The sequence below is a fragment of the Mobula hypostoma genome, chromosome 4, assembly GCF_963921235.1.
Source record: "Mobula hypostoma chromosome 4, sMobHyp1.1, whole genome shotgun sequence".
Lineage (NCBI taxonomy): Eukaryota > Metazoa > Chordata > Chondrichthyes > Myliobatiformes > Myliobatidae > Mobula > Mobula hypostoma.
Genome location: NC_086100.1, coordinates 53,710,423 through 53,724,746, shown reverse-complemented (window position 1 = coordinate 53,724,746; position 14,324 = coordinate 53,710,423). Strand labels below are relative to the sequence as shown.

At 42.6% G+C, this 14,324-nt stretch overlaps 1 protein-coding gene across 3 annotated transcripts in view; it reads right to left on the bottom strand.

Annotated features, from left to right (window-relative positions):
• kcnab1a (potassium voltage-gated channel subfamily A regulatory beta subunit 1a) overlaps positions 1-14,324 on the bottom strand; it is a 322,363-nt gene that overhangs the window by 257,137 nt on the left and 50,902 nt on the right. Inside the window, exon 1 of one of the 3 annotated variants that reach the window (XM_063045803.1) lies at positions 11,849-12,542. The exons of the other annotated variants lie outside the window; for them this stretch is intronic. Coding sequence (XP_062901873.1) covers positions 11,849-12,063 — 215 coding nt within the window. The 5' untranslated portion in view covers positions 12,064-12,542. Of the gene's footprint in view, positions 1-11,848; positions 12,543-14,324 lie in introns of those variants that run through there. 3 annotated transcript variants of the gene reach the window in all.

Genomic DNA, 14,324 nt, shown 5'->3' with positions numbered 1-14,324 from the left:
AGGTGGGGGGTTATATGGGAGGCAGGGTTTGAGGGTCAGCACAACATTGTGGGCCGAAGGGCCTGTACTGTGCTGTATGTTCTATGTTCTATATTTCTTAATGAACCATTCCATTGTGATAGAGGGTATGCTGTCTCATCAGATGTAAAGAAAAGCCCAATATGAAGGCTAAATAAAAATAAGACAAGAAGCAGAGACAGGAACATGGTCTCTCAGGCTGTTTCACCATCATGGCTGATCCTGCACTTCAATTTCACTGTCCTCCCCACCCCCATTTAGCTTGATTTAACTTATCTTTACAGACCTATTGATCTCAGTGATAAGCAGTCTGCAGGAAGAACTCAGCAGGTCAAACACCATCTGTGAAAGGAATGGAATTGCCAATGTTTACATTTGCCCACTTTACACTCAGTGGCCACTTTATTAGGTACACCTGTATATCTGATCATTAGTGCAAGCATCTAATCAAGCCAAGCATGTGGCAGCAACTCAACACCTAAAAGCATGCAGACATTGTCAAGAGCTTCAGTTATTGTTCTGACCAAACATGAGAATGGGGAAGATACATGATCTAAGTGACTTTGACCGTGGAATAATTGTTGATGCCAGACAGAGCGGATTGAATATTTTCAGAAACTGACCTCGTGACATTTTCATGCACAACAGTGTCTAAAGTTTACATAGAATGTGCAAAGAACAAAAAACATCTGGCGAGCAACTGTTCTGTGGGTGAAAAATGTCTTATTGATGAGAGAGGTCAGAGGAGAATGGCCAGACTGGTTCAAGCTGACAGGAACTCAGATTGTCACACATTGCAAGGGGCATCTCTGACCGCACAACACGTTGAACTTTGGAATGGATGGGCTACGGCAGCAGAAAACCACACCGGCTTCTACTCCAATACCTAATGAAGGGCCACTGAGCGTATATCCTTTTGTAAAACCTTTGCTCCCCACAGCTCAATTTTCAACCTACATCAGGAGCAAATGTGCAGGCACGACAGCCTGTGATTGAATAATAGATGTTAAATGTTCAGGGATCAGTACTCATTCCTGTAGTATCCACAAAAACCAATCAGAAAGTAAATCATGGCGTGAAGTGTTAGGAGGTACCTTGGTATTTCCATCAGTAATTGATATGTAGATATATTGACAAATAATATGTTGCAACTATTAACAAAAAAGTCAGAGCTTGCTGTAAATTGTCAGTTTGGAAACAGTTTGTGTTATTTTCTGCATCATCTACGACCGACACATTGAAAATCGATGTCCCATATCTTGAATTTATAGGAGAAAAATGGTGTTAATGCAGGAATACTGAAAAGCACATTGGTTAAAAACATGGGAAAAAGACACCAATCCATTGTTTAAGGAAGCAATAAAAATTAATTCTGCAATAATCATTAATTCCCTCCTCCCCACAAAAGCAGAAACTGCATTTCACAGGTGCTCCTGAGCTGAGTGGCATTAGCTTTATGATTTCTGCATTATATCCCCACCCAATTATACATCAAAATTAAATGTCTGGCTGCCTGGAAATCATTTCAAAATCAAATTGAATACACACTTATCCAATCTCAGCCTGCGTGGAGAATGTAAAGCTCTGTTTTACTTACAGTAACGTGACATTGAAGTAAATCATGAGTTGACACTAGAATGGAAAATATGCCTATCAAATAATAGGCATCCATTAGTCTTGTGAGACCATGGATTTGCGCCTTGGAAGGTTTCCAGGGCGCAGGCCTGGGAAAGGTTGTATGGAAGACCAGCAGTTGACAATGCTGCAAGTCTCCCCTCTCCATGCCACCGATATTGTCCAAGGGAAGGGCATTAGGACCCATACAGCTTGGCACCAGTGTCGTCACAGCAATGTGTGGTTAAGTGCCTTGCCCAAGGACACAACACGCTGCCTCAGCCAAGGCTTGAGCTAGCAACCTTCAGATCACTAGACGAACGCCTTAACCACTTGGCCATGCGCCAACACAAGCCCACCAAACCAAAATAAAATGTGCATTTTTCTGTGACAGACAGATCTTCTCTGTCATATCTGAAAACAAGGGATACAACACTTAAATGGTCACAGATGCATTTCAGAAATGAATCTAATCCCCGATCTATTCAAGGGGCCAGGACTAGGTTAGAACAGTGTTTGACAATGATGTGCTGCGGACAAGGAAGGGAAATAATACACCAGCTGCATTAGGATAAAACTTTCTGCAAGGCACTTTTTGGAGCCTCTTCACTCGGCCACAGCATTAAAACATTTCTTCATTTCCCAATTAATCAGTCTGAGCTGCCACGACAATAAGCTTATGGGGTGTTAGCTTTCATAAGTCGAGGGATAGAGTTTAAGAGTTGCGGGGTAAAATTCTGGTTAGGCTACACTTGGAGTACTGTGTCCATTTCTGGTCGCCTCACTACAGGAAGGATGTGGAAGCATTGGAAAAGGTACAGAGGAGATTTACCAGGATGCTGCCTGGTTTAGAGAGTACAGAGTATGATCAGAGATTAAGGGAGCTAGGGCTTTACTCTCTGGAGAGGAGGAGGATGAGAGGAGACATGATAGAGGTATACAAGATATTAAATGGAATAGATAGAGTGGATAGCCAGCGCCTCTTCCCCAGGGCAGCACTGCTCAGTACAAGAGGACATGGCTTTAAGGTAAAGGGTGGGAAGTTCAAGGGGGATATTAGAGGAAGGTTTTTTTTACTCAGAGTGGTTGGTGTGTGGAATGCACTGCCTGAGTCAGTGGTGGAGGCAGATATACTAGTGAAATTTAAGAGACTACTAGACAGGTATATAGAGGAATTTAAGGTGGGAGGTTATATGGGAGGCAGGATTTGAGGGTCGGCACAACATTGTGGGCCGAAGGGCCTGTACTGTGCTGTACTATTCTATGCCTATTTCTAACGTGCACAGCTCAAATTCAGTCTCATTATTGAAAAATGCAATTCAGACATGAATTCTGATAGACCACCTAGTTTACTTAATTTTCATTCAGAAATACAGGCCTTTCCGGCCCATCAGGCTGCACCGCCCAGCAACCCACCTATTTAACCCTAGCCTACACGCAGGAAAATTTACAATGACCAATTGATCTAATAACCAGTATGTCTTTGGAATATGGGAGGAAACCGGAGCACCTGGAGGAAACCCATGCGTTTGCGGGAAGAATGTACACACTCCTTACAGAAGGCACTGGAATTGAACTCTGAACTCCAACACTCTGAGCTGTAATGGCATCTCACTAACTGCTATGCGATGTTGGCTACGGTGACATTGCATGAAGTTAACGGTAGAATAAAGGGTGAGGAGAACATGGACTGCTCCTGCAACAAGGCTACCCATCACCAAGGCTCTCACTGGGGTCCCGGTAAACCTGCTAGTAAGATCAAGAATACTGCTGAGGAGAGTAGCATGAGCATGGTCTAGTATTCAGTGCTGCAAGTATTTGTGTGAACTTATCAGATTGGGGAGGACTCCAAGCCAGATTAAAATGCCAGGGAATGAAATTTCCTTCATCCAGCATCCTGATAGCAAATGTACAGTCGCTGAAGAACAAGACCGAGGCCCTAAGGGCAAGATTGAACTAAGAAGCTTCTGCACAGACAACACACATAGAAGTTGCTGGTGAACACAGCAGGCCAGGCAGCATCTCTAGGAAGAGGTGCAGTCGACGTTTCAGGCCGAGACCCTTTGTTAGGACTAACTGAAGGAAGAGTAAGGGATTTGAAAGTTGGAGGGGGAGGGGGAGATCCAAAATGATAGGAGAAGACAGGAGGGGGAGGGATAGAGCCAAGAGCTGGACAGGTTTAAGAGCAGAGTTGATAGTAGAGGAAGGGAAGCCCCTTTCTTTAAAAAAGGAAGACATCTCCCTCGTCCTAGAATGAAAAGCCTCATCCTGAGAGCAGATGCGGCGGAGACGGAGGAATTGCGAGAAGGGGATGGCGTTTTTGCAAGAGACAGGGTGAGAAGAGGAATAGTCCAGATAGCTGTGAGAGTCAGTAGGCTTATAGTAGACATCAGTGGATAAGCTGTCTCCAGAGACAGAGACAGAAAGATCTAGAAAGGGGAGGGAGGTGTCGGAAATGGACCAGGTAAAACGCATCTCCCCCATTTCACGTACATCTGCTCTCACTCCATCCTCCCGCCACCCCACTAGGAATAGGGTTCCCCTGGTCCTCACCTACCACCCCACCAGCCTCTGGGTCCAACATATTATTCTCTGTAACTTCCGCCACCTCCAACAGGATCCCACCACTAAGCACATCTTTCCCTCCCCCCCTCTGCATTCCGCAGGGATCGCTCCCTACGCGACTCCCTTGTCCATTCGTCCCCCCCATCCCTTCCCACTGATCTCCCTCCTGGCACTTCTCCGTGTAAGCGGAACAAGTGCTACACATGCCCTTACACTTCCTCCCCTACCACCATTCAGGGCCCCAAACAGTCCTTCCAGGTGAGGCAACACTTCACCTGTGAGTTGGCTGGGGTGATATACTGCGTCCGGTGCTCCCGATGTGGCCTTTTATATATTGGCGAGACCTGACGCAGACTTTGAGACCGCTTTGCTGAACACCTACGCTCTGTCCGCCAGAGAAAGCAGGGTGTCATCAGCAAACTTTCAAGGTGCACTTAAAGAAATAAAGACCTGGGGTCAGTTGAAGTTGAATCATGCCTGCAAAAAATTAAAATTAAGAATGCTAGAGTGGAGGACTGTTGACATTTTGTGGAACTATATGAACTTAATAAATATAGAGAAGCAAGGTTTTGAAGATGAAGACAACTCTTCTATTTTAGGATTGTTTCAAGCTGCAGAATTTTGAATAATGTAGGAGGGTAGGCAAGAGTATATTGAAGTAGTCAAGTAAAGTCAACAATGGATGAGAGTTTCAACTGTAGATAATTAAAACAGAAAGCACTAAAGAAATATGAATACGTGATCATAGTGATTGCGCAGAAATATGATTGGATGGTTATCACTGTATCAAACATGATCTGAAATTGCAAATGGCTCAAGCTCCAATTGCTCAAGATTTCCTACAACGGCAGAACCACTCATGTTTAAGCTCCAATTATTGTCAGAAGACAGATGGAGTGGATGGGTGGGAAATGGAGTTTTTGATAGGACCGAGGATGACTACTTTGGTCTTCTCAATTATTTATTCTCCATAGTTTGTATTTCCTTATGTCAGAGGAGGAGGAGGCTATTTGTCCATCTAGTCCTTGCCGGCATACAGAGCAATCGTACTCCCTAATATCTATTTAGAGATAGTCATGATGGTAGGGGAGGAGAACTGAGTTTCATCAGCATATATGAATAATAATCAAGTTACACACTTGCAATTTTTGCTGGTGTAATGGGGTTGTATTCTGCTGATTGCACTCACTCATCATTCGGCTACTTATTTATAGTCAGTGAATCATCCCTTGCTGACCATCAAGTACCAATTTAAATTAACACCTTTTGACAGAACTTGGTCCATAGCCTTCTATGTGTTGGCGTTTCAAGTGCTCCTCTAGATACTACTTAAATGCGGTAAAAGTATCCGCATCCACCACTCCCTCAGGAAATACATACCAGATTCAATTCACCTTCTCAGTGAGGAAATAAATTCCTCCTCCTATTCCCCCTAAACCTCCTTCCCTTTACTCTAATTCCCCATACTCTAGTATGAAGTTTGCACTGTCACTGGTACAGGTGAAGTTTCCTATTATTTCTCCACTCTGTGGTAGTTTTATCAGGAAGATTAATATGGAAGGAATCAGCTTGGTAGTTTGGATTTAGAATTCCTAAGTCTGACCTGCAATTCACTATGATCATGGCTGATCTATGCTGGTCTCAACTCTCTTTCATGCCAGTCCCCTGCAACTTTAATTCTTGATTCTTTCAAAGTATTTATCTATTTCCACTTATCGTTTGTAAGTATATTTAGACCATAAGACCATAAGACATAGGAGCAGAATTAGGTCATTCAGCCCATTGAGTCTGCTCCACCACTGCATCATGGCTGATCCCAGATCCCACTCAACCCCATACACCTGCCTTCTCGCCATATCCTTTGATGGCCTGACTGATCAGGAAACGATTAACTTCCACTTCAAATATCCCCACGAATACGGCCTCCACTGCAGTCTGTGGCAGAGCATTCTACACAGACTCACTACACTCTAGCTAAAAAATTCCTCTTTACCTCTGTTTTGGAAAGTTGTCCTCAATTTTGAGGCTGTGCCCTCTCGTTCTGGATACCCCCATTATAGGAAACATCCCCTCCACATTCACCTTATCTAATCCTTTCAACATTCGGTATCAATGAGATACCCCCCCCCGCCACATTCTTCTAAATTCCATTGGGTACAGACCCAAAGCTGCCAAATGCTCCTCATATGTCAACCCCTCCATTCCCAGAATCATCCTCGTGAACCTCCTCTGTACTCTCTCCAATGACAACAAATCCTTTCTGAGATATGGGGCCCAAAAATGTTGACATTACTCCAAGCGTGACCTGACTAGTGTCTTATAAAGCATCAGCATTATCTCCTTGCTTTTATATTCTATTCCCCTTGAAATAAATGCTAACATTGCATTTGCCTTCTTTAGCACAGACTCAACATGTAAATTAACCTTCTGAGAGTCTTGCACAAGGACTCCTAAGTTCCTCTGCACCTCTGATGTTTGAACCTTCTCCCCATTTAGATAATAGTCTGCACTATTGTTCCTTTTACCAACATGCATTATCATATATTTCCCAACACTGCCTTCCATCTGCCATTCTTCCAATTTGTCTAAATCCTCCTGCAACCGCATTGCTTCTCAGCGCTACCTACCCCTCCGCCTATCTTCGTATCATCCACAAACTTTGCTACTAAACCATCAATTCCAATATGTAAGTCATTGACAAACAATGTGAAAAGTAGCAGTCCCAATACTGACCCCTGAGGAACACCACTAGCAACAAGCAGCCAACGAGAAAAGGCCACCTTTATTCCCACTCGCTAACTCCTGTCAGAAAAATCATGACCAATGCATCTGTTATTTCTTCAGTGACCTCTCTCAGGCCTCTGGGATATAGTCCATTTGGTTCAGGTGACTTATTCACCTTCAGACCTTTGAGTTTACCAGCACTTTTTCCTTTGTAATAGCAATGGCACTCACTCCTGCTCCCGGGCTCTCACGGACCTCTGGTGTACTGCTCACGTCTTCCACAGTGAAGACTCGTGCAAGGAACTCATTTTCATCTGCCATTTCTTTGTCCCCCATTACCACCTCATCAGCATCGATCTCCAGTGGTCCGATATCAACTCTCAACTCCCTTTTACTCTCTATATAACTGAAAAAACTTTATCCTGCTTTATATTATTGGCTAGTTTGCACTCATATTTCATTTTTTCCCTTCTTATAGCTTTTTTAGCTGCCTTTTGTTAGATTTTAAAAGCTTCCAAATCATCCAACTTCCCACTCACTCTTGCTACCTTATGTGCCCTTTCCTTGGCTTTTATCCAGTCCTTAATTTCCCTTGTCAGTCACGGTTGCCTACCCCTGCCATTTGAGAACTTCTTCTGTGGGACATATCTATCCTTCACCTTGTGAACTATTCCAGAAACTTCAGCTGCCTCTGATTTCTGATGATCTGACTGCCAATTTCCTCGCATAAGTCTGGAGCTTAGGATGATGGCATTTAATGGTGACTCCTTTGCTTACATCTTGGGAAACAACTCTATTTCTATCTTTAGTATCCTTTTTTTTCTTTTCAGGGTTCTTTTGAAGACCCTGGCCTGGAGTTACACGCTGACTTCAGTTCTTTTTGAAAATGGGACCTGCTCTCGGGGCCTCACAACCGGCCACTTTTCAATATGCAAAGGACGCGGCCTAGAAGACTAGCGCACCTTCATGGTACCAGATTTTCATGGCTCTGGAGGCAGGCAGATTCGAGATCAGTGCCTCTGCCTGATGTGTCATGGGAGTACATGGAAGATCGAAAGCAGCAAGCTGGCTGCTGGCTGTGTGCCCAGAGACCTGAGTTCTTTGGGCACAGAGCTCGGAAAAAGCGATGCAGCAGACTTCTAACACCATAAATCGGCGAGTCATTTTGTTATATCTCCCCTCTTGCTGTGAAATGGGTCACCTCTTTATCCCTTATTAGGGAGAGAGAGAGCCTGTGGTATGTCGAATTACTGAGTGAATGAGTAGTTTATGGAGTACTGCAAGTCTGTGTCTTTAGTGATGCTTTGCTGCACGCTTGAGTGCCCAGTGGAGGGTGCAGATGATTTTTAGCAGGTGGGGGAGGGGAGCTGAGGGGGACTTTGGGGTTCTAACATTTAACTGTCATTCATTCTTTGGGGCATTCCTCTGTTTTCATGGATGCTCATGAAGAAAAAGAATTTCAGGATGTACATTGTATACATTTCTCTGACATTAAATGTACCTATTGAAGAGAATTCCAAAGATTCACTACTCTCTCGAGAGAAAATTTTACACAACTCAGTTTCAAGTGATTGGCCACTTATTTTCTCACTGTGTTCCCTAGTTTGTGACCCTCCCACTATTGAAAATATCTCAACATCTGTTCCATCAAGTTCTTGTACATTTGAATAAGGTCACTCCTCATTTTCCTAAACTTCAAGGAATTCCAATCCAAAATGTCTGGCTTCCCATCCCAGGAATTCGTTAGCCCTGTAAATCTCCTTTGGATTGCATCTAGTATTACTAAATTCTTTTCTAGACAAGTGGACTAAACCATGCACAGTATTCCTGGTGTGATGTCATCAACACCAGTGTAACCATAACAAAGCCTTTTCAAGAAATGCCAAGATATTTGCTGCCTTAACTACTTGTTGGTTCTGCATGCTATCTTTGTGAACCATGTACTGGAAAAATTAGTATGAAGTTCACTTTCTGCCAATTTGGATGATAATCTGCCGTTGTTCCTATCTACACAGATCCCATTTGTTTGCATTAGATCTGGAGACTTACATGCCTTGGGTTGTCAAGTGCCTGTCTAGATGTCTCTTAAATGTGATTGTATTTATCTCCACCACCTTCTCTGGTAGTACATTCCTGATATCAACTATTACAAAAACTTGTGGGGTACAATAAATTTCCAGGTGCCTGTATGAATGCAATGTTGTTTTTGCAACATGCTTAGAAAGCCACATTTGCTGCTTCTTGTGCTCATCCTTAGAAGTCGCTGATCCTTTCGTTGACAGATGAAGTAGAGTTTAGTGGATGGTGGTAATGGTGCCAATGATCTGGAGGACTTTCTGGTTTGTGATGTGGATGCTCCTCCTGTGCTCCCTAAGGTGTTAAGTCTATCAATTATAATTGCTTCTCTCCATGATAGCCTAGCAATTACATATATATTTAGATCATATTCTGTGACTTCATCTAGTTTTTGGAATCTCATTAAGAATATTCTTAAAACTCTGCTGCAGGTGCCTCTCAATATATTATATCCAACTTAGCCCTAATAAGTCTAACCTGTTGCACGTAACGATGGTATGTGGAGCTATGCAAGGAAAGAAATTTTGATTGTGGCAGCAAACTCCCAAAACTCATTAAGCACCAAATGCTGAGACTTCTTAATTTTGTACATGTTTCTCACTATAAATGCAGAGTAAACAAGCCTTGCATATAAAAGTATACATCTGCTTCAGCTGAGGAACCACATTTTCGTCTTAACTGCCACACTCTTTAATTAATTATTTTGACATTTAAAATAGATAGATATTATTGACGAGGCAGTTACTATCTTACACTAATTGTACCCTACTCTTCTAACTACTGCCATTTTTAATTTGAATTTGGTATATTTTACCTGCTTGGATATATGCTGAAACTAGAAGTGGAAGTAGTTAGAAGAGTAGGGTGGGACTGTCGCATAGCAGTTAACATAACACTTACAGCACCAGTGACTGGAAGATTGGTGTTCAATTCCCACTGCTATTCAAAAGGAGTTTACAGGTCCTCTCCATGACCATGTGGGTTTCCCCTGCTGCTCCAGTTTCTTCCCACATTCCAAAGATGTACAGATTAGATTTACTAAGTTGTGGGCATGCTATGTTAGTGCCAGAACCACAGTGACACTCGTGGGCTGCCCCCAACACACCCCCGGACTTTATTGGTTGTTGACGCAAGCAAGATATTTGAAGAAACCATGAGCCAGTCCTCATCGTGAGATCAGAGGTGGAGAGTGACAGCGACCCTCTCATGTCCTCGATATCTATTGCTTATTTATTTATTATTATTCCTTTTCTTATTTTTTATTTGCACAATTTGTTGTCTTTTGCATGCTGGTTGTTATTCCGTCCTGTTAGGCGCAGTCTTTCATTGATTCTATTATGTTTCTTGGATTTACTGAGTATATCCACAAGAAAACACATCTCAGGGCTGTATATAGTGACATACATGTATTTTGCTAATAAATTTACTTTGTACTTCATAAAGGTCCCTTTGGCAACTTGTCTCCTTCTCTCCCAGTGTGGCTCAGTTTCACATTATGTTTAATAACTCTCCATTGAAGTGACTGGAGACGATTTATGGAATTAAAAGCTCAATACAAATAAAATATTGTTGTCATTCAGGTCATTGAAGTCTATGGCTGAATAATGAAGATGTCTGAACAAGAGTCCAGGATTTAAAGAACAATGATGATAGAGCTCATAAAGAAACAATATAAATTTATCCTGCTGGAACTCTCCAGACAGACAGCAGTTGCTGCAATACCTTCTGGTGATGTGTACTTGTCCCATTTTTTTTGATAACCTGCTTTTGAATCTATTTTGTCTGAGAGGGTGCATTTCATACACGTAGTCCTTTCCCAAGAGGACAGCACCCTTGCCCTCAGACACTTTAATAGGATAATTGTGTAAAGATAAGATTCCAATCACCCAGCTACATTAACTTTTCACAGGACTTGTATTCATTCTGTTAAACAATTTAGACTGAAGAGGCAAGTATGCTTCTAATGTGTTTTTCTCTCTTCATGAGATGCATCAATTCAGGTTTCCTCCTCTGGGTACTTGCTGCTAACACTGGATCTAAAAAAACTGAAACACCTTCTCATGTCACTTTCAATAAAATATTGATTATATTTATACCAAAGCATTGTTGGCTTTAAAGATTCATTGTATAACCAAAATTATGTTTGGAGTTAAAGACCTCGGGAACATAAAAACGAGGTGTAATTTTCGCATGTACACTTCAACACTATAGTGAAATAGATTATTAGAACAATTAAAACAGGTAAAAAAAACATTTGAGCTGACATTTAATCCCTACGGGATGCAGATCCCAGCTTGGGTGGCGCATGATAGCAAATCTCTTAGTAAGCACATTAAACTTCTAACATTATTGTTTTCACTGAACATTACTATTTGTTAATATACTTTAGTACCAAGTAAGGGTGTTAATTATTTTAATGAGAAAGACAAGTAATTCAATTTGACATTTAATGACAAAGAATATTTCATACAAAAGCAAATTGCAGCTGCTGCTGAGAATACTTCGCACGAAGTCTACAAGCAGCCATCTCCTTTTTGTGGCAAGTACAGCCATAATTAATTAATTCTCCAAAGTTCTCAATCTGTTTAACATTACATTAAAACACAATCATTACTGTATTATAATTAACCTCTTCCCTTCTCTAAAAAACTTGGAAGCTTATAACTAATTTACTACAAACTCACGCCTTACTCTCTTTGAGCCATTATAATGCCACTTGAATGCTATGCTCAGAATATTGTTACTTCTCAGTTTGAATTATCATCATTTCTACTCAGGTTTGAAATCGTTTTGCTGAAGCAATGGAATAAATCGCTAAGCTACGAATAAAACGCGAACACATTTCACATACCTGTATTTCATCCCCGTCTGCTTTGCTGTGGATTCTTTCAAAGACATGTGGTTTTGGGGTATGAAGTGTCCCAGACTTCGGGCAATGATAGCAACCGTCCGGAATTTCGCACGGGCCCCATTGCCTAATTTCGGACTGCTGGAGTTCTGCTTGTGCCTTTCCTCATTATTCCGTGCCTTCAAATTGTGATCGGTGCACGCAATAGAGACTTGCATTGTTTGGTTAATGGAGCCCAAGTCAAAAAGCTAACCTCAAATGCACAAACCAGCCGCCCTGCAACACTTGAAAACAGGGCTACTGTAGGTTTAATCCGGAGAGGTGTCAGCGGAACATTGCATCACAGGTACTTCGATGCTCTTCGGGTCCGAGGAATGATGCAAGTCAACAACTGACCACGGAAAACACTCAGCTAAACTCCCCCAATTACAGTCTCGTCTTTTTCGTCAAACCTGCAGTGATTTAATACTTTGGTGAAGGAAAACTCGCCACTTTGATGGTCTGCAGTATAGATTTCCCAGCGACCTGCCTGTATTGCCAGCAGTTTTACATCGTGTTAGTGAGCCCCTCCTACAGTTACGCCAACAACCCCCACCCCCGTGTCTAGTTCACATTTTCTCGCCGCACCAGTAGGTTGCACGAGTTCTCGCCGTACTCCTAACTCTGCGTTAATGCTGAGCTGACACGTTTCGCGGCACTCAAAAATTCGCAACCCGCTTACTCAAAGGAAGATACAACAGCAGCCGTTTGGGCATATCGGAATTTGCAGGCATGTTGATCTGCCTTCTATTAAATGGGGCCTCGGGCACTGTCAAACTATCATTTTATAGCTGTTGTACAGCAAGATGTCTTGACCGAGCGCATTATTGTCGCAAACTGAATAAAAGGGCAGGGGTTGCCTTGGACGCATTGTGCCCTTGTTGGTACTTAACGCACTGCCTTGTGCATTTTCAGCGGAGGCGCAGCCCTCGCTGCGGCGGCTGTGGGGAATCTCCGTGCAGGGAGAGGTTAAAAAATCTCAGTACCGGGCCGTTCAGCGATCTCTACTGGAAGCGGCTGATCCGTCTCACAGCCTTCTATTTTTGTTTTGTCCTTCCTATATTGAATCTACTTCTGAAAGTTGCACTTGAATCTGCCGCACTACCCTTTTAGGCAGTGCATTCAGGACGTCGGCACGCTATTAATAAAACAAAAGTTTGGTCATTTCATCAGTCATCTTTAATCCGTGCCTCTGCTATCCACCATTAGCGGGTGCCTCCGCATTTTCACTGAGAATCTGTTCATCATTTTGAACATTTCTGTTAAATCTCCCAACCTTTCCTTCTCGACTGAAGAAGTTGTGGTTCTCCAGTCTATTTAACTGAAATCTATTTTCTGCCTCTTCAGCTAGCCAAGGTTCCTCGTGCTTTGTTTTTTTTCTCTCAACGTGTTTTTACATCTTCAAGGATTCATGCACACGCACACCTAGGCTTCTGCGTCTGCAACAAACACTCCTGCACCCTATTTCCTCACATTCTCCACCCAAGGTATGCTGTGTGTAACATTCATCAGTCGTGTCTTTCCTCTTTTCACTATCATCCTATGCATATTCTCCTGAAGTCTATTAACATCCTCCTCATTGCTTACTGCAATGAGTTTTGTTCCCTCAGCAAGTTTTAAAAAAAATGAATTGCGTACAATCATTAACATATATGGATAAAGCAACATTATAATAAGTATCCCTGGAGAGGGGACATCACTGTATTTCCTTCTAATTTGAAAAGTAATTATTTCCTACCACTTTGTGCTTTCTGACCATTAGCCAAAATCTAAGTCACACCAGTGCCTTGATGCCTTTAAGATTAGATAAAACTTTATCTAGAAGGAAATTATTGTTGCAAGGCTGTTACAGCCAAAAATATATACTTTAAAATACAAGATGTACAAAAAGTGATAGTGCAAAACACAGATGTGAAATGAAACCATATACTTATATACTAAGGAGGAGTAGTTGTAGGGAGAAAGGATCTCCTGTGGCGTTCTGTGGTGCACCTTGGTAGAATCAGTCTGTCACTGTTTGTCCAGTATGTCAACAAGGGGGTGAGAGGGATTGTCCACAATGCTTCGTAGCTTCTGCAGCATCCTCCTCTCAGACACACCCACCAGGGAATCCAGTTCATCCCCATAAGAGAACCAGCGCTCCTGACGAGCTTATCGATCTTCACCCTGCTATCACCCTGCCGCCCCAGCAGACCACAGCGTAGAATGGAATGCTGGCCACCACTGAGCCAGAGGACATCTGCAGCCTAGTACTGAAGATGTTGGATGACCAGAGTCTCCTCAGGAGGTACAGTCTGCTCTGTCCCTTCTACTGTATTTTCCGTCCAGTCCAGTTCATTGTCCAGATGAGTTCCCAAGTATTTGTGGTCCCAGACAACCTCCACATCAATTTCCTTGATAGAGCTGGGAATGCAGGGTGTTTTCAGCTTCCTGAAGTCCA